General features: G+C 38.3%; 1 protein-coding gene across 1 annotated transcript in view; it reads left to right on the top strand.

The window, feature by feature from the left end:
- The window catches only part of LOC105390695 (protein O-mannosyl-transferase Tmtc3), a 133885-nt gene extending 111703 nt beyond the window's left edge, over window positions 1–22182 (top strand). The window contains exons 3-13 of the mRNA XM_038111965.2: window positions 6397–6478; window positions 12658–12757; window positions 13789–13904; window positions 14787–15004; window positions 17161–17365; window positions 17653–17916; window positions 18006–18491; window positions 18666–18852; window positions 19221–19332; window positions 20616–20784; window positions 21078–22182. Of these exons, the coding sequence (XP_037967893.1) occupies window positions 6397–6478; window positions 12658–12757; window positions 13789–13904; window positions 14787–15004; window positions 17161–17365; window positions 17653–17916; window positions 18006–18491; window positions 18666–18852; window positions 19221–19332; window positions 20616–20784; window positions 21078–21389 (2251 nt within the window). The 3' untranslated portion in view covers window positions 21390–22182. The remainder of the gene's footprint in view (window positions 1–6396; window positions 6479–12657; window positions 12758–13788; window positions 13905–14786; window positions 15005–17160; window positions 17366–17652; window positions 17917–18005; window positions 18492–18665; window positions 18853–19220; window positions 19333–20615; window positions 20785–21077) is intronic.
- The last annotated feature ends 2634 nt before the right edge of the window (window positions 22183–24816 follow it).

Below are 24816 nucleotides of genomic sequence, written 5' to 3'. Positions count from 1 at the left end.
TTCTCATGACACGAGTGAACATGGTTTATAATACTGGGTGTTGCAAAAAGGTTACACTAAGCCGAAACCTACATGCGCAGCATGGTATATCTAAATCTAAAAAAAAAACGCGATTTTGAAATTCAGATTTCATTTTCGGGCTTAGATATACCAAGCTGCACATGTAGGTTTCGGCTTAGTATACCCTTTTTGCAACGCCTTGTATAACCTTAGTTTCATCGTAAGTATCTCAGTATTAATCAAATAACATCCCAACCTTGCAGCCCCCCACTTGACTAACTCCGGTAAGAATCCCGCACTTAAACATTACAAAGCAGTTTGAAGTGCAGAACTAATCCCGTGGCGGCTTCAAGTCATTAAAATTACTGTGTGAACTACGTGGTTCTGAGAACACACCTGCTGTTCGAATAGTAAGAGCTTAGTTTATAAGCTGTTAATTGCATATTTAACATGAGTTGCCGGGAACGTTGCAGGCAGGTCACTCTAGATTGACGAAAAACTAGAGGTGCAGTGCAATCGGTACGTTTCATTGAACAAGATAGAGTCGTGGTTAGTGCAACAGCGTTAAAGTTCGTTTTTTGTGAGCTAGAGTGACCTTACTGAGAGCCAATCGCTGCGTCTTGGTTATCGTATTCTGGTAGCTCAGAAATTGAAGTGTTTGACTAACTTTTGTCAGTCGCTGTGAAATTCAATGAATGAAAATGTAATTTTAACAAAACATCATATAGGTACTTTTGCCGGGTATGTTATAAGAATTTGGCAAAAAAAGTACAGAGTTGGGCAAGAGCGTACGCTGTACGGTTAGAATAATAATAAAATTTACGTGTTTTATTAATTTTATACTACGCTCTTCGTGTGTGCTACGCACGCTCGTAGCACTACTGCTACAAGGTTCGTAGCACTTGTATGCTACGAGATTCGTAGCATTCTAATACTACGAAATTTGTAGTTAGTTAAACCTTTTAAAATTGTTACAATCAAATTATAAATAAAATTATACGCTTAATACTTAAAAGTAATAATTATTAACGGTTTAGAACTTAATTTCTAACATGATGAGTCAAAAAAGTACTTTATTATAAATTTTAAGAAGTCAAACGAATTTATTTGTAAAATGAATTACACAGAAATTTCTTACGGTACTAATAAAATTAACTCAAATTTCATGAAAAAAATACTTAATAAATTGTGATACTTATAATCCATCGAAAGCTGAAGCATTTAATAACTTAAGTAGTACCTAAAGGTCAACTCGCAGCAAAACGTTATCATGTTCACTCAACTTAACGACCACGAAAACAAGCAACTAACAAAATGACATATAAAGTGGAGTTTATTACGTGCCCAAAGCTCCTTATTATCGGTGAGTTAGCCTCAACTTCGTGAACACGCTGTATAAATGTTTTCCGCCTACTTCGCCGAAGATTGCGCTACTTCAGCAAAAAAACTTACTAACGAGTACCTTAATTCCTAGAACTTTTGCTACCTTCAAAGCTTATAGCGCCTATTGTGTTTAATATTATGTCATATATATATTTTTACGAACTTAAGTTTTAATATGGTTGTGTAAAAGAGATGTTATTATAGTAAAAAACCGTGAATGAGTATGTGTGTTATGGGTTCGAATTCTGTCAAGTACGTTATCTACCATTTATTAATTTTAACAAATTAATAATTGATTACCCATGCGTTCAAAGCAGGGAAAAATAAGCTCACTTCCCCGTTTATAGCATACCTACATAAATGGAGAATACCTCTCACATATTGTTTACAATAATCCAATACTATACACAACTGCCCAAAAATTATTTTACTCCCTTGGGCATCATACATAACCCAATAGTCGACATAATTTCGAAATTTATTTTACACCTATCTAAATGTAATGAAACTAATTATTTATTGTTATTTATGCATTACGCCTCCCCCACAACACCTGAAATATTTGCCAACTAATATGTTAATTGGCGATAATTTATGATAGTGAGGTGATCTGATGACCGCGCAAATAATTTAATCATTACTGCACTTACCTGATTTCCATTTATTTGATCGATCGGTTCTTCTGGGAAAATAACCGGATAAATCCTTTTGAAATGTTATTTTACAATGGATATAATTATACACATATAGATAAGTATATCCGTGGCTAAAGGTTTCCCTGATTACTGACCCAGATTACTCGGTAATATTCCCATTTAAAACGAAATAAAGTATTTGTATAGTAACATTAAACATAAACTTTACAAAATGCTGGCCAATATTACCTTTCCGAGGCATCTATCACTTAAATAGCTGGGCTACTGCACTTAAAAGTCAATATCTTAGCAGTGGCTAGTCGCAAACAGGATGAGATCCATCCACAAGCTACAGAAACCCAATATGTTGTGGCAGAATGCCAACAATGTCGAAAATGGACCGAGCATAACAGCCAGGCATTGTCGAAATGCGGTGCCTATAATCTTGATACAAACTAGCGGCTACGAAATTCTACTCCTCTTGGTACATAGATTAGCATTTCTACATTAATATACAGGGTGTTGCAAAATTGGTATACTAAGCCGAAACTGAAATCAGAATTTGAAAATGCGCGAAAAAAAATTCATTTTCAAATTCTGATTTCCGTTTCGGGCTTAGATATAACATGCTGCACATGTAGGTTTCGGCTTAGTATACCCTTTTTGCAACACCCTGTATATTACATATTACAAGTCTTAGTACGGGTTTTGCAATTTACGAAAACGAAAAAAGTTTTCTTTTTCTTCTGTCATCTGCATAATTACATATTCTGTAAAGCTCTATGATATTTTCCGCTAGAGGCGCCACTTAGTATGCGAGAACCCACAGAAGACCAGCGTGGTGGGAATTGTTCCAAGCTTAGGATGGCAATTAAGACCTTTAGAAGATATGCACAAAGGTATTTTCCGACTGAGTCACTATAGACCCACCTATACATAGTTGAAAATAATACCAAAAAAACCGCGATTCCGACGTTCATCATTTCCAATCAGAAAATTGTTGATACAGTTACCGTTCAAGTATGTTATGTATGGATTGGATCATACGGCTGTCGATTTATACATTTTATTTCACGATCGTTTCATTTGGATTTTTTGTAAGCTATGCATATGAAAGGATCGTAGGCCAAAACTTTTTGCAAAAACTTTAGCCAGACTATTTTAATACCCTTTGGTAACGAAACGCAAAAATCAATATAGAGGTACGAGAATATTTTGTCTTTTCGTCGCTTTACCCATTACTTCGCACCACGATAATGTTCTTAACCTATTGTCGTTAACTCGTGCGCGCTTCAAGATAATCTTCGCTCATCAATCAAAAGATGTTAATCATTTCAAAATTAAATAAAGTTTAAGAGGATAGCGACAAAATTCGTGAAGCGGGACACTTTTATCGAGAAGATGTATAAGAAGATGTAAGAAACAATAGAGAACATTTGTCACCGAGGTGAAAGATTAGCCAGTCAGTTGCTTAGTAGCCAATCGCTGACTGCCCAGAACTCAGGGGGGTCACTCTGTAAGAAGAAAAACTAAGGTTCGAAGCTATGCTGCGGGAACCACGAGTCTATAATGGTTGTATTAAACGTGCCGATTGACAACGACGACAGGTCCCGTTCATTCGTTTTTAGTCAGTATAGAGAAACCCTCTAGGGTATATAAACTGTACGGTGTACGCATAGGCACGCCTTAGTTACAGTTGATACGTCACTCGGGGAGTCTCTTTGCATCCCCAAGGGGGAGTCACGTGGCCACAATAAGCTTTGGCAGGTCAGTAGCGACGTCATGGGTAAAGCGATGATAAAATATGTTAGAGCGATGAAAAAACATGTTAGACAAAATTACCATACATACTAGTGATGTAACGAATATTCGCATTCGCATTCGCATTCGCGAATATTCGCATGTTTTTTGATATTCGCATTCGCAAAATTTTGTGCGAATGTATTGCGAATATCAGGATTATTAAAATTATATATTTGATAATAATGGTAGGTTAACAAAATCTAAATCCATTCGTCTTTATTACAAGTAACCCTCTTATTCCCATTTCCAGTCTTACTTAATCATTATGTATTATTTATTTACTTTGGTAAATGAAACTTTAGATAAATAAAGAAACAAAAAGCGTATTTTAACAGTATACAGGGTTATTTGCAATTAGACCTGATCTTTACAGGAAGTGATAGAGGACGACATTACCAGTCGATTGAACCCTACAATGCATAATCCGAAACTTAACCATTTCTAAGATATTTAAGTTTTTTTTATTTTTTTGTCAAAATGTTATGCTTAAAACCGAAATTAAAATAACTAGCCGTATTTCAATATATTTTTTAGTTGTTTTACGTAAGTGACACCTTAATAAACTAATTAAAATAATCAAATGTGCATTATTTGACTTAAATTAGACACAATACCTCAAAATAGTTTTAACATTTTAAAACAATATTCAAAAGCTTTCAAAATAAGATATTTCAATATCAAATCGATTTAGGTATTACCAAGATATGGCCAAAACAACCAGAGAAGGCGGAGAAAATTATAAGTTGACAATGTTTTTAAGCTGAAGTGCACATAAAATTGTCAATTAAAAAAGAATGTCATATTATTTTAATTAACTTCATTTATTTGTTTTGCATTTTGAATATTAAACAAAAATGTTTAACAATTTTGAGGTATTGTGTCTAATTTTAGTCAAATAATGCACATTTGATTATTTTAATTAGTTTATTAAGGTGTAACTTATGCAAACAAACCAAAAAAGTTATTGAATTATAACCAATTTTTTTTAAAGTTTTAAGCTTAAAATTTTGCCAAAAAAACTAAAAAATGGTTAAGGATAATGCATTATAGGGTTCAATCGACTGGAAATGTCTTCCTCTATCACCTCTTGAAAGGATCAGGTCTACTTACCAATAACCTTGTAGTGTCAGAGCAAGATAGCCATAGATTTAAATACGTTTAAATGTTTCGTGTAAGTCGTCCTCAGAAACCGCACACAGTCGCAATGTGTCGTAACAGTTACGGAGCTAACTAAAGTGTAACTTTAAAAAAAAATGCGACTATAGTATTGGCTAGTCTGATTCGGAATGCGCCTAGAACGGAACGTACCTCGTTCAGTACCACCATAGAAATGGCGCCAAATTTGAACACAAACTGAATATTCGCATTCGTATTCGCATTCGCATTCGCGAATGTCGATATCAGATATTCGCATTCGCATTCGCATTCGCGAATGTCCAAAAACACACATTCGTTACATCACTAATACATACATACATACACGCTCACGCCCCTCTCTCCCAGAGGGGTAGGCAGTGATTACAGATTTCCACTGGGCACGATTCTGACACACCTCTTTCGCTTCTTCTACATTCATACATCTACGCATATATGCTCGTCGGTTACCGGTACTCTTAAATTGGCCCTTTTTCAGTATGTCGCCAATCTGGTCGACATACGTCCGTCTAGGGCGACCCCTCCCGACTCTTCCACTCACTTCTGCTCTATATATTTCTTTTGTCACTCTTTCATCATTCATTCTTTCCACATGTCCAAACCACCGAAGCATTCCTTTCTCAACTCTTGTCACTACATCTTCTTTCAGACCACACTTTCTCTCCGTAAAAGTACCATATCCGTGAATTATTTATAGTTAGCAACAGCTAAGTTTCACTTTTAAAGTAAGAGGTCAAAGATAATAAAAGTGTTCACACATTACTCCGATGCGGAGTAACCTGATATAAAAATCTAATGTCACCTACGGGCGTCCAGTATAAAATGGGTATTTATGCGAACATTACTCAATTATAACTGTTCTCTAACTGCCCAGAGCGTATAGGGAAATGTAATGTAGTTAGTGTAAAAACTATTAATTCATGGTCTAGGAAATAGGGTCACGGCTCCATTATGTATTTGTTGTGTTGGGAATTGTGCTTGTAAATGAAACCACAGAAGTTTTCGCATTAGCGAGCGCTCAGCGCCCACTATGACGGGTAGAGAAGGAACAGTTACTGCTCGCCGTACATAACGGCAACTTGCCTGGCATGCACATTAGTTAACCTATCCAATCAAAAGTTAATATTGGTTGGTGTGTTTAGTAAAAATAAAAATTAGAACCCTCTAATGGTTTCTGTCTTCAGCTCGAGACACATAAATAAACACATTTTTATGAAACAAAGCTACTTATCCAAATCAAGGTTCGAATACCTTCGAGCGCATCCCTTTACAAAAATAAAACAATGTACTTATGTGACAATCAACTGACAGCGTTTCTTCACATGTATCTTAGTTTTGATGGTCCTTTTTTTTCTCGCCCAACATTCCTACTGTACCTCCGCTATACCTCTATATACTGAGTCGTTGTTCTGCTCCGCAGAGTGTGCGCCATGTTCCTGCCCGAGTTCGCCAGTTTCGTGGCCGCCATCTTGTTCGCAGTGCACCCCATACACACTGAGGCGGTGAGTACTATAATTATACTATTATAATTTAATTATAACTTTTTTATTATTTTCGATCCATACACCAACTCTTTATAACATAATTATAATAACCTATCTATCACTAAGTAAAAAAATATATAATATGATTCATTTAGTAAATACCCATTATCAACCGGTTTTTATGCTTGATCATCATGATTGGCAGCTTCTCCTACACGGGTTCGTTGTCGACGTACTCGTAAATAAACATGACTATATCGCTATTGACGATAAATACGGCACTGTGATTGGTGGAAGGCGCGATTGGTAAAGAACCCACACCGGCGGCCGCAGAATCGTTTTCATGTAAATAATGTATGTAACAACAACTAGGTACGCATATAGTCGAACCAGGATTTGTCACTATGGTTAGAGGATTTTCGTTCCAATACAGTCAAGCTTTCCAATAACAGCAAGTTGCACTATAATTTAGTGGATTAACAATGTAATGGAGAGAATAGAAGTCACAAAACTCTCAAGTCTTATCTTCTACCGCACGAAACAGGCCTGATGGTAACCAACTGTAATTAGTTAGGAGAAAGAAGCCATACCTGTCCCAAGGGACATGGGCAGCTTATGTAGCATTATTCTGAAACGGATAAAATAATCATAAGTATAGTTTCCGGATACCAGATACAGGAGGTTTCTTTTAAAAAAAACTCGCTTAACTGTAAGTCGATTTTGAAAAAAACTGCGATATTATTATTATTTTCTATCCCGCTTACCCACAGTGTTTAGTTGTTGGACGTCAGACAGACAAACAGATGGGCCGGACTTTTTGTCTGAACTAGGTTTATACCCCGGACAAATACAACTAGGTCATGGCATTGTCTCCCGTTTTCATTTTTAGTCTGACGAAAACAAAGGGGTGTTATAATCATAACTATTCTTTGCATAAAACAAGATATAACTTCCATGTGATTTTTTTAATCAAAACTTAAACGATTGTTAGTTTGAATTAGGTACTAGTGAATATTTATGTTAAAACAGATGCACTTTCACAACCAAATAGGCTCCTTTAATCAAAATAAGCTGAAATATGTATTGCATCATGATCTTTGAGTTATTTAGTCACTATATTTTAGTATTGTCCCATATGTTATTGGTTTAGGACTACATAAACACAACTACTGTATGAACCAATTATATTTTTTTTCGGTTAACGAATAACAAACAATCTATGTTGAACTGTTGACACAAATCACAAAAGTAAGTAAATAACAAAAAAAACAGCACCCGGAAACTCCAAACAATAAATGTATCAATCAAGCCCAAGTTATTCCAACAGTAAATGGTAAAAGCAATCACCCCACAAATTGGATCAAAACAATAACATCATCAGATAAAACATGGCCGCCCGGGCGTCCGGCACATTTCCATATCCGGGTGCCCGGATACACGCATTGTATCAAAAAGCTTTTAAAAGTTTCACCCGGCAAATGGTGACATGTGCTCGACTGGGGCACTTTACGTCTGCGAAATTAAACCTTGTTTCCCGTGTCACATCGCAGATTAATAACCCGGGTAAAGGTTTTTATAGTCTGTGATTTCCTCTGGAGGATTCATGTGGAGTTGTGACGTTGCGATAGCGTTAGTTGCTAACTAGTGTAACTTTTGCGTTAGCAAAGTGTAATTAGGGAGCAATCATAAGTAATGAATGTTAAACATATCATATAATTATCATAAATATAGTGAAAGAGAGGATTTGTGTGTGTGCAAGTATTGATGTTTGAAATAAAATAAGTAACCTTAAAGACGTCTGAGCCGAGAAATTCTTTCACCATTCGACTTAGGCCAAGGACAAGCACCCCTAGACAATCAATACAATAGAAGTCTGAGAATAGAATTGTATTTAACTAAAACAATGAATCCCTAAAATTACTTTTACGCTGATAACCTTAACCTAAAAGTTCTTGACAGTAATTACTTCGTTCTTACTTAATTAATAATCAAAACAAATAAATAAACCAGAGACATAAGAACATTTAGGAAAGCTTCATCTATAAATAGAGCTTTGTACTGCCTTAGTTTGGCCTCCAAGGGCCTCGAATTTAACGGTTTAGCAAAATACAAATAGTCTCCGCATTTACCATCTGATATAATGTTTTGGGTATCTCATTCATTGGAGGAAACATGTCACTCTAAATTGATAAGGGTAGGCGGTGCGGAAATTAACGCACAGTTAGCCTTTTACAAAGTTACTAGCGACAGATAAGATTTATATCTGTCTCCTGCGTAGTTGGGATTGCAAACTTACGCCCGATGTCGTTCGAAACATGTACCTCCGCTCTACAGGGTGGAAATTTATGAATGTACTTCCCGCCGACTTTTCGTCGAATCGTACCCCACACACTGAGCAACTTTCAGTATGGGTCCAACTCTGATAACGTAAAAAAACCTGGCTTCACCATAAATATTTCAATTGAATAGATATTTAATTTCAGAGTTGGTCGCATAATGAATGTTGCTTAGCACGATATGTAAATACATTTGCAAACGGGAATCTCACTGATAAAATTTCACCCCATCAATACATACATACATATAATTATTCAGATATAGTACCTAGTGCCTTTATAATTAGGTATGCAAATTAACCGTAAGCGTATTCCAACATCTGTGTCTCAGTGGCAACATAATTTTGTCAATAGAACAGTCTGGTGCCGTGACCCACGAATTAATTTGCCTAATTAACTTGGTCAGAAGGAAACCCGTTGTTGTGTGAGGCTGGCTATTTATTTCGTAAAAAGGCCAGAGTGCATTTTTATTACACACTCTGAAGTTATAAGTATACTTTTAAATCAAAAGGGTTTCCTTTCATTTCAAACGTATATGTATCAGTATACAGTAGGAAAATTATTTGGGAAAAGGCTTTGATAATTCATTTTGTCCTTATTCTAAAGCCCTTTGAATTGCTGTTCATACTGCCCTCTACATAAACAAATTATTTACCCTGAAACATAAACAAACATCACAAACTTATGTTTGAAATTTTAACGGTGCCTAAGTACTTACTCACACACACTTTTGAATCGCTGATATCGATTGAATAGTTGATATTACATGGAAACTACTAAATCCTACTCACTAACTAAACATATTCATAGCAATTTCCGAACGGCTATTACGTTTTTTTAATTTAGTAAAATTTTGTGCCAGTCTTTTTCTTTTTTAAAGAACACATTCTTTTTCTTTTCAATCAAAAGCTGCCAGTGCTCCCAGCCATCGCTACATAGTTACACCAAGTAGGTTTTATATCTCGAGTGGCGAGCAAACTGCCGGCGCTGCGAGCATCGCACAAGTACATTGATGCACTTTACGAGTACAACTGCCACGACATAACACTCAAGTGGGGGTTGTATTCCAGTGTCTCCCTGCAGCTACGTTTTATGAACGACGTGGAAAGGGCCCCTATTCTAGTTAAACTTTAATACGAAACCGCACATAAGTTTTTAGCACCATAGACAAGAAAGGCGGGTGTGTGCGTAATACTGAAGAGGAGGGTTACGGAAGTAAGCATAATTTTGATTTAATACAGGGTGTTGTGGAAAGGGGGTTTGTAATCCGAATGGGTATGACACCATTCTGAGAAACTATTGCTCAAAGAAACTTAGATTCATTTGCGAAAATCTCGTTTTGCTACGCCTTGTTAAGAATCTACAAAAAATTAAATATTCAACGAAATACTAACATATTGTATAATATTCCCTGAAACAAAGGATTTTTATAGCTACCATTACCGTTTCAGCAAATCTACACAGAGCCATGTAAAAAGTCACGTACAATATCAGAAAATAAAGAAAACGATAATATCGACGCATACTGTAGATGTGGGTCTCATTCTCATTAGGTATAAGAAAATGTCTCTGTAAAAATTGTTAGCATTTGCGTTTTCTTCCATAAAGTATTCAATCAGTTTTTATGAGCATCATGAAATAATTTGCAGTTTCAATCTTATACTGGTTTCAGAGCCAAACGACCTATGCTATGCTTTCGCAAGCTGCGTCCGCCGGCCGGTCACCGACTTGGAATCGTTTACGGTGATAGCATGGCCACAGCACATAATAGCGTTTTGCACTGCATTGCCACAGTACATGGCAACGTTCCATTCTGATCCTAAGTGTTATTAGTCTGGATAGAGGTGGAAACTAAATCGATTGCAGAGACTCAGAGAGGGTTAGCGTTTATTGCGAATTGCCCTAGAAAAGTTACCTTTTGTGTTTCGAAGGCTATAAGGCTGACATTCTCCAGTAAAGGTTCCCAATTAAAGCCGGGGTATATTTAACGCGCATATTATACCTAAATGTATCATATTTCCTGAATACAAATGTATAAACTCGTTGTGTTTATCCGTTAAATAAAACTTACGTTGCGTGATAGGTAATCTGATGATTTTATAAATTTTTGGTAAGTACCTTTTTAGAGTCAATAAGTAGGTACTAGCAAACAATAATCTAATCAGTCAACTTCCATAGGTACAATCACAGTCTACAGGAGTGATCGGTTAATCCTAATAATTTGATCAGATGAGAACATAGTAGTAAACCGGGAGCAACGAGGGCAGTTCTTTATGGCCGCTACACACGCGATTTTCAAACACTTCGCAGCCATTTTACGTTCGTACTAAAGTTGATGGACTTTAAAGTTTACTGAAGGCTATCCAATTAAAAACTGGTCGGTCTTCGCTGGCTGAGCTGCTATTGGCTGCCGCTATAAAAGTATGGCGGGATTTTACTACTTATTGACTATTGATTGGCCGGTTAACTGGAGTGCCGTTGAGATAGCCGAGCAAAGAGGTACAATCTCCGTTGGAATTCTCAGAATAAGTAATGATGTAACTTAGTCGGTATACGTTTAATCTGAATCGGATAAGTAAATTATTTACTATCTTACGCAGTTCGGAGAATTGCTTTCACGAGTTTACCTTGCGTAATTACCCACCTAGACAACGTAGGTACCTTAGGTTTAGGGGTTTGTTACTTATCATTATTACTCGTTTGGTCAGAGGGTACTGTAATACGTAGTAGATGAACCATTTCTTACCATGGCATAGTCAGTAAATAAAATAAATAAATAAGTTAAAGTATTCTATGCCATGGGGTTAATTAACATGGCCCGTAGAAAACCAAAATTCAAAAAAAGCAACGAGTCATAAACTCGACACAATTTCCAGCGCAGCAAAATGTTTTTCTAGGTTGAGCTCAAAAGTTTGTTAAAAGATAGTGGCGAAAAGGAAAAAATGCAAAGCGGTAACTTAATGACGGATGTAATTAGGGAAAAGACAAGGATTAAAGTCTCCGAGAAAATATGTAGGAGGTGACTGTTGCCGGCGCTTGTTAGTGGAGCGTCAGCAAACAAACTTAGATTTTTTTTTCGTTTTCTCTTGTCGAACGAAAAAGAGGGAATTTATAAATTTGACGTGTGAGTGTGAGTTACCAGTCTTACCACACGGTTAGTGAAACGATCGGATGCCTCGGAACAAATTCGATTAGAGTACAATAAAAAAAAAACTTAGAACATAAGTATTTAATGCTTAATCCACTTTGTGTAATGTACTTAACATAAAATTTTAGCTAAAATTTTAATCAAGGCTCAAACGTTTCAACTTCTCCTCCTACTCGATATTTAAAGCAAGTCCCAAAAAAATGGGTATACAATTATAACCTTCTTACCAACCCACTTACTTTATAAAAAGTACCTAGGTGCCACTTAATGAAAATTCATCAAAGTAAAAGTACCTAACGTAAGATGTTAATTAAGCTATTCAAATTGGTCGGTCCGGAAATAAAACTCTTATTCCAGATTTTACCTGAAAATTGTTTAATCCTGCAAATTTTACTTAATAAGACAGGTGTCATACTACGCCTGTCAAGCGAGCTGGAAAAGGCTTGACATGAAGTAGGCTCGTGTCCATCAGTACCTACCTAACCTAATGTCTAATCAGACAAAAGAGAAACGATTAAACGCAATAATTACTTCCTTCTAATAACAAAAAATCCTCGTAGAGCTACACTCTATTTTTATTTTTTATTTATCAAAGTCACTTCAATTTTTAAAACATGCTGGCCACTAAGAAATAAGAAAAATGGCGTAACTTTTGGCGCCAAAGCGAAAAAGATAGTTTTTTTTTAAATTGTCTATGTCTTTCTTTTTTCCAGGTGACGGGTGTGGTAGGGCGGGCTGAGATGCTTTCCTCTTTGTTTTTCCTTGGTGCCCTGCTGTGCTACGCTCGCGCCGCCAGTCGGCGACGGTATACAGGTAATTATGTCCTTTGTACTACAGTGAAATAAGTCCTAGTTTCCTCTGAAAGGAAGCGTTTATTTGCTTATCTTTATCTTCAATTTGTCCCACATGAACTTCAAACAGGAAAATAGCGTTTCTTGTTTAAAAAGGATTGAAACTTGAAAGAAACTTTCGAATTGGACTTAAATAAAAATAACCAATAAAAAAACGATCGGCTGAAGCCATGTGGAATAGTTTTTAGCTTCAAAGTAAAAGTATAAGTGACTTCAGCAGTAGTAGACCATAAAATCAAGCTTTTACGCCGCACTAAACTTAAGTGAACTTGTAAGCCTGGCAATAAATGCCTCGATATAGGCAGCTTCGCAGTATAAATTGTTTTAATGGAAGAAGGTTTTCGTTTCGTTTGAATACCTAGAAGTTTTTAGAAAACCACGAAATAGCACCTTAGCACTTAGGTACATATTTAGGCTCGATTCAATTCTCGGTCGCTGATTGAGTACCTAAGTACTTACCTATTATTAAAATTTTACCGTAGATACTTTTCTGCACAATCATTAAGCAATAGCATGTGGTGAACGGAATAGGCACACAGATGGCTACAAAGTTCATTAAATTTGTCGTGTTGTCTATAAGTTAAACTTATTATATGTATAAAGTGCCCTAACAAATAAAAAGTTTTTCTCTGGAATTCGAGGATAAAAGCGCTCCGAAATATTATTAATATGCGTTTCGAATTCCATCCATTTCGTATTAGATACAAAGAAACCTTACATTATTGTAACATTAGAGTAGGTAAACCACCACCTCACCTTACTATTTCCCACCACCACACCTCCTTAACATATTGAGCGCCAAGGGTACCACTGCACTGTTACGTTACTATATTATACTTACGCAATACTGCGTAGTCGGCATTCAACGTGTTAATAACTCCAACTCATAGTCTCTCTCTCTCTCTCTCTCTCTTATTAAGTACACTATTTCTTTATTCTTGGTGTACAAATAAAGAGTACTATATCTATCTCTCTCTCTCTCTCTCTCTGCAGACTGGCGCTACGTGGGCGCGTGTGCCGCGTGCGTGGGCGTCGCCATGCTGTGCAAGGAGCAGGGCATCACGGTCACCGGAGTCTGCGTGGTCTACGAGCTCTTTGTCGCACACAAGGTGACTATGTTTGTTGTCTGTGGGTTGGGAGTTTGTTGTTGAGGGCGTGAGTAACGATAGAAGAAAACGTAGGAGCGAGTTCCGAGACGAGTCTTAAAATAGATGATCTATAAATAGATCACAAAATAGATCGTAGAATCTTTATATAAAATAGATGGATTTTTTGAGTGCTATGACTGGTAATGGAAACATAGGTATGAAATAAATTGGATAAGTGCCGGAAGCCTATCAACTATAATAGGTACACTGGAGAAGCTTCAATTTCACTTCCGAAAATGTATTACAATTTTCTTCACAGCTGTAACATTGTTAGAGGCAATACAATGAATATCATTGTAAACAAAAGTTTGTTAATTTACTTCCATGAACAAAACATATCACTCGAACTATACCAACATTTCCCCAGCCAATCAACAAAACCTATTTCCCAGGCGGCTACAGAATCAACCAATCAAAACCGCATAATATAACAGTCAATCTAAGGCCTTTTCAGTGCGACGCGAATGACCTACGCGGACGTCCGCGATGGACAGTAAAATTTATGAAACGTTACTGCTCGTTTAGAGCGACGTATTTATCCGCGACGGATGCAAACCCTCATCCGCGTGCGGACGGTCCGCTGCGCACTGAATCGGGCCCTACAGTTCTGCCATCTACAATAACCTAGTGCTGCCATTTTCAATATTCTACAGTGCTGCCATCTACAACAAACCTCCTTCACTTCTAGCGTCGCGGCTCCACCACCAGCTCTCTCTGGTCGTGGCCAATCATGGCCAATAAACATTATTTCCTAAGCGGCCAATCAAAATCGCGTATTAAAGCCCTACAGTGCGCCATCTACAACAAACTAGTGCTGCAACAACAACATTCCTTTCTCCCCAGCGTCGCGGCTCCACAACCACCTCCCCCTGGTCGTGGCTAGAAGCCTGGGGGAAGGGCGCCGGCTGGGGCTGCGCGTGCGGCGAGGCGGCCCGCAGGGTCACCGCGGTTTGCTGTGCGTCTCTGGCTATGTTGGCCGCTAGGCTGCACGTGATGGGCGCTCAGCTGCCGGTGTTTACTAAGTTTGACAACCCTGCAGGGGCTGCGGCGCCGCCGGCTAAGTGAGTATTTTATAGCTACCACCACAGGTTTGGTTTGAGTATAAAAACTGTTTGTTGGTCAGTAGATCTGTGTTAATTATTCTAAATCATAGGTTTTTATATCATAAATCCTTAACAACCAACTCATTCAATACTTAGAAAAAAACAACCTACTTTCACCAAATCAATTTGGATTTCGTCGAGGTAAATCGACTGCCGATGCCGTATCACAGCTAACAGAGAAAATAGCCAGGGGATTGGACGAAAAAGATAGATGTCTCGCAGTATTCCTAGATCTTCGCAAGGCGTTCGACACCATCTCAATACCAATTCTTATAGAGAAGCTTGAAAACATTGGTGTTCGATCACTCCAGCTACAATTATTTAAAAGCTACCTTAGTGACAGAACTCAAACGGTTAAAGTTAGCGATAAGATCAGTGAACCTCTCCCAGTCAAATATGGTGTCCCACAGGGAAGTATCCTTGGCCCAACCTTATTCTTGATCTACATAAACGGTCTCTGTAATCTCAACATCAAAAATAGCTACATTTCCTCGTTTGCTGACGACACAGCAGTACTGTTTAGAGGAAGCACATGGGACTTGGTTTTTAACGATGCCCAAGATGGATTAAATGTAATAACGAAGTGGCTTGGTCTAAATCGCCTTAGTCTTAATATAGAAAAAACTAAATACATGACTTTTTCCATGGTATCGACAACACAACCTAAAAACTCAATATTTTCTCTAACTGCACACTCTCTTTTATGTTCAACTAATGCTGTAATTCCATCTTTGTGTAACTGTAACTCTCAGAAACTAGAAAAAGTTATTAAAATTAAATATCTCGGTGTAATATTGGATGAAGGTCTCACTTTTAGAGAACATATAAACGTCTTGTCCCCGCGCATTCGGAAGTTAATTGGCATATTCAAAAACATCAGATTTGCAGCCACCCCTAAAGTTATGAAAACTATATACTTTGCACTATGCCAATCACTTCTACTATATTGTATTGGTGTGTGGGGTGGTGCAGCGAAGACACACCTTATCAAAATTGAGCGAGCACAGAGGGCAGTCCTTAAGGTTATCCACTTCTTGCCTCGCTTAACACCTACTCTGGTGGTTTACCAGAAGTCCGAAGTTTTGACAGTTAGACAGTTGTTCATACAGCACTCGGTACTTCTACAACACAGGCGTGTCAATACATCCAACACAAATAGAGACAGACGTCGTAAAGATATTGTGTCAATAACTGAAAGATGTAGAACGACTTTTGCACAACGTTTTCAGTACTTTTTGTGTAAATTGCTGTATAACAGATTGAATGGAGTTCTTGATATATTTGACACACCGTATCAAGAATGTAGTAGAAGCATCAGGAACTACTTGTTGAAGCTGTCATATATCGAAACAGAGGAGTTGCTTACCATTACTACTTAGATAACACAAACACATTGTAAATTTGATGAAAGACAGTCGACCACTTTGACATAGAAACTTACACAATCAATCATACTAACAAAACCCATTTACACATTCACACATATACACTTACACACATAGGTACACAGTCATTTACACATATACACAACAAAGCATGCTAAATTATTAAATTTTTTATTTTCTTTTCATTTTTATGTAATTTTAAAGGTACCTCCCTAAAATATAACCTAACTTTAAAAACAAATTAAGTACATAAACATGTAAAAAACGACTAAATCCTACCTATATTAGAACAATTCCAAGGAGGGCACTGATACCTGTAATACAGATTATATCTAGTACAGGTATTGGAAGTTTTCCCATATCTTAGTACATAAGGATAATAGTAATACTGTAACTTCTACAATGTTGAATCAATATGTACCTTTCCTTGAACAATAAAACAATTTTTATTTTATATTGTTTCAAAAAAAAATATCTACTTACCAACCTACTAAAATATACCTAACTAGTAAAAAGTTACCTGGCCAATAAAGTCTCCAAGTGCTGAAGCATTTTTTGAGAATTTTCCGAATTCATAGAACGATGGTGGAATCCATATGACAGTCTCTGCTTAGTTTTGAGTCGGATGGCCGAATGGCATGGGTGAGATGTCCCCACATATTATTATATTATTATTTGATTCGTTATTACCACCTGAACCACCCTAACTAACCCCACATTCCCTTACAGACACCTAACCTTCGCGTACCTGCCTGCCGTGAACGCCTGGCTGCTCACCCTGCCCGAAGCTCTCTGCTGTGATTGGACGATGGGCACGGTGAAGCTAGTGGACTCGTATCTGGACACACGGAACTTAGCCACTCTGACTCTCGCCTGCAGTCTGATTGCCGCTACCGTGCATGCGTTGCGTACGAGGTCGTCTTCTTTGTCTATGGTAAGCTAGTTTTTTAGGTGTCGTAATACTCGTAATTGACATACTTACAGTAAAGAAAAATTAAAAAGGTATCACGAACGCGCATGCACAAGGAACATAAGTACTTCTCTAACGAGAAGCGCATGTATTTACGACTTGGATAATGTTATGTAATATGATCCCCTGAGATTACTTTATTCTGAAATTTGCAACTCTAAATATCCGGCGCTATTCCCATAGTCTTCCGGCACTTTATTTCAGTTTAAAAAATCGGCGTTACTTACATCCTTTTTATATTTCATTCACAGGGTCTCGCTCTCCTAGTGCTGCCATTTCTGCCGGCGTCCAACCTCTTCTTTCCCGTTGGCTTCGTGGTAGCTGAGAGAGTGCTTTACATGCCGTCTATGGGCTGGTGCTTGCTAGTTGCCCACGGATGGAGATTGGTGGCCAAGAAGAGGGCCACTCTGGCCACTGCGGCCCTAATATTTCTAATTCTGGCCTTCAGCGCCAAAACTTACTATAGAAATTGGGATTGGAAGACTGAATATTCACTTTTCTCCTCTGGACTTAAGGTAACTTTACTTCTAATAGCTTAGATGTCGAATAGTTGAAGGAAAATGCTTAAGAATATGTAAGCTAATGTATGCAATTTGTTTTCCAGGTGAACCGTAACAATGCAAAACTGTACAATAATGTAGGACATGCCTTAGAAGCGGAAGGGAAGTACGCTGAAGCGCTCGAATACTTCAACACAGCAGTCAGCGTCCAACCAGACGACGTTGGCGCCCATATCAATGTGGGACGAACATACAACCATTTGGGACAATACCAAGAAGCAGAAGAAGCATACAATAGAGCTAAAGCATTGCTCCCAAGGGCAAAACCTGGAGAGTCCTACCAAGCAAGGATAGCACCGAACCATCTTAATGTCTTCCTTAATTTAGCCAATTTAATATCTAAAAACGCAACAAGATTGGAAGAAGCAGATATGCTATATCGTCAAGCTATTAGCATGCGGGCTGATTATACTCAAGCGTATATTAATAGGGGAGATATTTTGATCAAATTGAATAGGACTAAAGAAGCACAAGAGGTATACGAAAGAGCGCTGTTGTATGACAGCGGGAACCCAGACATATATTACAACGTAAGTAACTGATCTTTTCAATCATCCTCAAGTGATTTTATTTCATTATAATATTCATTCCGATTGTTAAAACTAAAATTCCAGCAAATTGCCCCCCAGAGGGGGATTATGTTTTGTTATTTCAGTATTTTAGTCGCAGCTTCATTATTAACCATAAACCTTGTTTACTTCCAGCTTGGAGTAGTATTACTAGAGCAAGGCAAGGCGTCCCAGGCTCTAGCGTACCTGGACAAAGCACTAGAATTGGAACCAGAACACGAACAGGCTTTGTTGAATTCCGCCATTTTGTTACAAGAGATCGGAGCCGCAGACCTAAGGCATCTGGCGAGGCAGCGGCTGCTCAAGTTGTTAGATAAAGACGGTAATTATCTAAATTTTGTAACCCTTATTTATTTTTCAGATATTGTGTCAGAGATTCAAATCCACTGAAAAGAAGTTGTAGTTTAAGATCGCTTTTCTCTTATCTTCCGCCCCCTTACTTACCGATATCTATTCTATTAGTGACTTAAAGTTGATCAACACTTTGTCTGCGGTCTTTGTCATCCAACCACTACCACCTATCTGTCTCAGGACCGTCCGGGAAGAACCTATATCCTTACTGCACTTAGTGCTTACACTGTATACCGGTAACTGAAGAACCGGTTGGTTCTTCAGTTCCCTTAGGATAGATAGAATTGTTTGTAGGTACTTGGAGTAGATTATGCTGACTGTTATATTCTGTCCTTGCAGCAACCAACGAGCGCGTGCACTTCAACCTGGGCATGGTGTGCATGGACGAGGGCGACGCGGAGTGCGCCGAGCGCTGGTTCCGCGCCGCCGTGCACCTCAAGCCGGACTTCAGGTGAGCATGAGTATACTATGAGTGTAACTTGCAGGTACCTACAGAGCGCGTGCACTTCAACCTGGGCGCACTTCATTCAGGTGAGTGTAATGAGGTGTTTGAGGGGCTATGGTCCAATTGCCGTAGGTTTTTCGTGACTGCTGACTATACAATACACGAGATTCTGCTGTCGAAACTACGGCTTCCTGAGACACAAATAACCAACAACATATTATCTTAATTATCTACCTGAACATAAGCTGAGCTAACTGAGCCAACCATGACATAAATAAGGTGCTATGACACGAAGCCCGGGTAGTAGGTAGCTTCCACAGATGAAAACCAAATTACTCGAACTCGGTTATGGAAGTCTGTACCTAGGTGTAACTATGTTATATATGAAAATGGTATTTTTCTGGGGTGGCCAGAATTATGAGCAATAAAATTCTAGGGTTACGAAGAGCCAAACACTGACTGATACTGCTGCCGTAAATAGAGCGACCGCCTTTTTATCTCCGTTCGCAAGATTCCCTTCAAGGAATGCGCCAGCTATTCTTAGGAAGGTAGGTATATAAAGTGGGTACCTAGTTCAATTGAAAACTTTTGTCTACCTACTTAATTAATTGAAATTACAGATACCTTCCGAATTGTCTTTTAGAGCGCTTAAAATTCCGCGTAGACGGCTCTGATTGCCACCCCTCTAAAACTTGACTAAAACGCGATGGGCGAACTCATTACAGCTGTAAATTATGCAAAACTTTTACATCTTCGCAAAACTTTCTTTTTACAACTGCTACCGGCGCGGAGGGGGGTTGTAAACCGAATTTTAGGAGTGGACACATTTTGAAACTGCCTTAAGGCGTGCCATAAACAAAAGTAGGCATGAAATTCTTCAGAGCGGCTTTTGGCGCGAATAAAACTGGAAAATAACGATAAGGAAGGTAAAGTTTTTATGGTTCTGAAACTTCTCAACCCTCCCGCCTCTGTCAAGACGCGGGGAATATAAAACAGGCAGTTTTCCTTATTTGCTAACTTGCAAGTTTTTCGACTATTTCACAGCAGTAAAAGACAGAATCTGCAAACGTAGCAGGTATAATTTATGGAAGGGTTACTCACGCTTTACAAAAAAATCATAAACTTTCAAGCAATCGGTACGATTAATCCAACTAGATAGAGTTGTAATTTGCGCAGCAGCAGCGTCACTTAACTTAGTTTTTCATTCCCTCCAGTTTGATGCGGACCACTATTTTTAACATTGGCGTATACCGAAACAACCTACCAACATAAACCATTTCCCCTTCCAGATCAGCCCTATTCAACCTGGCCCTACTTCTGGCCGATCGTCGCCGTCCGCTGGAGGCCGCGCCCTTCCTGAAGCAGCTAGTGAGGCACCATCCCGACCACGTGAAGGCGCTAGTGTTACTGGGGGATATCTACATCAACTCTGTCAAGGATCTTGATGCCGCTGAGAGCGTAAGTTTTTGAGAAATTGTGTTAACTATCTTGGTTAACCTTTTCGCAGGACTCAAATTGTTTATTTCTTAGCACAACAGTCTATCTATACTCAGGGTCGCTCACAAGAGGCGGCACAGCAGACGAATTTCTTCATCCACCCACTAACGGCCCTAGAAGTCCTAGAACTAATAATGTTGTTTGTTCAGTGGACTAAATGGCTTCAATTAACGCCGATTACAATCTTTAAGTGCTAACAAAACCTTGTAGATATACTAGTGACACCTAACTTACCCTTGTCTTCTATTCCACAGTGCTACCGACGGATCTTAGAGCTGGAGCCCGACAACGTGCAAGCGCTCCACAACCTGTGCGTAGTGGCCGTGGAGCGAGGCAAGCTGGCCATCGCCGAGGAATGCCTCACTCGAGCCGCTGCCTTAGCTCCTCACGAGAACTACATCAAACGGCATCTAGCCGTAGTCAGAGCAAGAAGAGCCTCCGCCGCCGCCACCGCCAGCGAACCACCCAAACCAGAAACAACCGCCACCGCCACCACCGAAGTCAAAGCGAGATGGAACTACATCCCCCAACAACCACCCGATCCACATGAAACAGACGATTCATAGCAACTCTAGTCAACCTGTTTATATCATTAGGAATCTACAGTTATGTTTAGAGACTATGGATCTTCCCGCGAAGGTCAGGGAATGAGCTGCCGGCCAAGCATTGCCTATGTTAATGTTCAGGGTAATATAGGGTGTCCCGTGTGAGAGAGTGAACTGGATGGAGGTATTGTTGAGAGGTGCGTTGAGTTTGTGGAGTTTTGGGACACCCTAGATCTCATGGAGGGAATCTCACTATATTTTAATAAGAATTGAGACGTTGTAAAGACATAAACCGACCTGCATTTGACACATTATGTACAGCCATTATGTAATTGATTTATTAGCATGATCTCGTAGTTTCCATTACGTAGCCTTTGGTGATTTAGAGTTAAGTTTATGTGACGATTGTGTATAAATTATGTACGTAGAAAATGTCGGATCGAGCTTTTGCTTTAGCCTGGTACTTGATGTATAACTTGTTTGTAATTCAATTCAGATAAAAGTTACATTTATAACCACCTACACACATATAAATAGTAATTACATATTTTACCTATTTTTCTCTAAACGTGTCTTCACAATGCAATGGCTCCTTTATTTGAAATGCAAGTGTTTTATATAAGTATTGTTTATTTTCAGAAAGTAAGTATACTGATATAACATTGCATTGTGATATTAATATAGAAAATGGTGAATATAGCCCATGCTTCGACTTAGGCGTAAAGCGTAGCATTGGTAGAAATGCCCCATAAATGCCATACCTACCAATAAGTATGAATGAATATAGTGTACCGACTGTTTCTTGTCTGTCTTCAATAACTTGAATCCATGTATAAAAAACACTGATGTCTTATAGTCAACTGAGGAATTCAGAGTAAGATTTGGCCCCAGCGCGGCACAAAGCATAGAAGGCGCATTGCTCTAAAAGGTTATTTTCTTAAATAGTTAGATACTTACTATAATGTTACGTTAAAAATAAATGAAAAGTGATCGAACGTTATTAGATTTAGATGTGAAAATGTAATGTTGTTAATGTTTTAAGATAAAAATAGTAACTTTTGTAAAAACTAAATTTTTTACAATGTCTTGAAACATTTTGATTTTGGCGGGAGTTGAACATTAACAACTCGCATGGACCCCGATTATTATAAACTATTTGTCGTCAAAACGTTTATTTTTATAAAATAAATAATATTTCAAATGAGGCTGTATTTCATTACTTCATTATCCTATAGCGGCGGCGGCTACCTACCTTTACCTTACTTAAGGCAAACTATAGTTAGTTATGGCAGCCATTATAATAGACGCATTTTTCCTGAAATAAAAATGACATATTATGTATCTAGCCTATCTGAAACCTAGTTAAACATTGTGGGAGATATGGCGTTTCGACTTTCTCCGTGTTCGGCATCATAAGGGTCACAGTGACAGTTAAATATAGTCCATTTTTCTCTCCACCTTTAATTTGCAAGGTGCGGGTGCCTATATAAATAGAGTGAGTCGCCCGCGCGCCTCAGTTGTAATATCACCATGCAGAAATGACTAGGTTTCAGATAGGCTAGATACATAATATGTCATTTTTATTTCAGGAAAAATGCGTCTATTATGTAGTCTGAGCCTATCTGAAACCTAGTTAAACATTGTGAGATGTGTTTATTATCGCATGGTGGAGAGAAAACCAACTGTGACCCATAAGCTACTGATGAGTATATCAGTAGATAAATATTTGAATCTATAAATTTATAATGCATAGATTTCTAGGTAATAGATATACTAAAAAGAAAGGTATAAGTATACATAAGACTTAAGTACTTCCTTATTATTCCTCACTTGTCAGAAAGTTATGGAAGGTATGTACCTATACATTATAGGTAGGTATTTATACATATGGATACACACAGTGCCTCTTCGAAAGCAATACTTATAAGTAATTATTGATCAAAATCTTGTTATTGTCTAGGCAATATTTTTAACATACACTAGCCAATGGATGGAACCAGTGAAATACTTTGCAACAATATTTAAAAGCTGTAAAATGTAGAATATCGATCCAGGCCGCTGGGGCTCAGGCCAGCACATGCTGACTAGGGTATGTAATTCTGGACTGACCTCAGAAATGCAGCAGCCGACCCTGGAGCCTCGAGGACCTGCTCAGTCAGCCCCGTACGACGACACGGCCTGCAACACCTGGCGCGGCATCTAGTCCTTGGAACGAGGAGTGGTGCTTGAAGGGAAGATAATTTTACTAAATATCTCAGCCTCATCAGCTACTGGAAAAGATTAGATGAAGGCTGTGACACTGGCGGTTAACTAAGTATTCATTTTTTCAAAACATGACGCAGGTCACTATATTGATATTCTAGATTGACAAGTAACACACAGTCTAATTTTGTATTCTAACTAACTCGGCGGTTAACGAGTTCCTGTGCAGTCCTACTAGGAAGGAAAGTTATTTTATAAGCCTTTGCACTGATTTTGTGGGCTACTATCATTCTGTATCATCATGTGTGAATATTATGAGCTCTGGCAGCATTCCTTGGTAGATGACATCAATTAATAAAGATTGATTAACAATAACAATAATTATAATAGTTGATAAATGAAACCCGGCTAAATGATCAGTCATGCCACCAGGATAAGTAAAATGTTCAGTACTTCATATGAAAAACATTAACAAGGTCACCTTTAGGTATGTTCGTCAACACTAAGGGCAGGTCTCGGCCAAAACCTTAAGGCTTCGCCTTGTTGCAACTTCAAAGGTACGTAGGTAGGTACCTACTTACATTGTTGTAGGTTCGATTTTGAAACCATTAAGTCAACCTAGATAAAACAAAATAAAATAGCTCGATTAAATAAAGATGGTACGTAAAGATGTTAGTTGTACCTGATCAGACCTGATGCAACGACAGCCAACATAGACTCTCTAATCTGTGGAAGCAACAATCATGGTGGCGGGAACATGGACAGTTGGACGAGCCACCTCGAGCCTGACTTATCAATCAGAACTGACAGTTCGCCAACAGCAGATAGCTTGCGGCTATCTATAGGTAAACTTAGGTAGTTAGCTATACCCAAGAAAAAGTCCTTGGACATCGATATGACAGTGGAACGGCGAATAACTGTGACATTCTTTAAAACAAAAAGGCTTGTTCTTGTCCAGCTAAGGAAGGTTACCTACTTCAGCGACCTGGTATTGCATTTTGAAAGAACTGCGAAGAGTTAATATTATGACTAATAATTATTACTTATTTAGAAAGTTTTCAGCAAACTCTAATAAATCAAGCAGCTACCACGTCACCGCTGCCCGGTTATAACTGTACTAGCTTAGTAGATATATACACCAGTTCTAGCCTTCAGCTAGAGGCCAGAGAGCTCCTAAATGAGATGCGAGTACGAGCATGACACAAGTAATTTTTTACTTGGTAACTAGTTACGTAACTCACTGAAA

This window comes from Plutella xylostella, chromosome 13 (genome assembly GCF_932276165.1).
Source record: "Plutella xylostella chromosome 13, ilPluXylo3.1, whole genome shotgun sequence".
In the NCBI taxonomy this organism is placed as follows: domain Eukaryota; kingdom Metazoa; phylum Arthropoda; class Insecta; order Lepidoptera; family Plutellidae; genus Plutella; species Plutella xylostella.
Note: the sequence above shows the minus strand (reverse complement) of the source record. Positions and strands in the feature narration are given on the sequence as shown.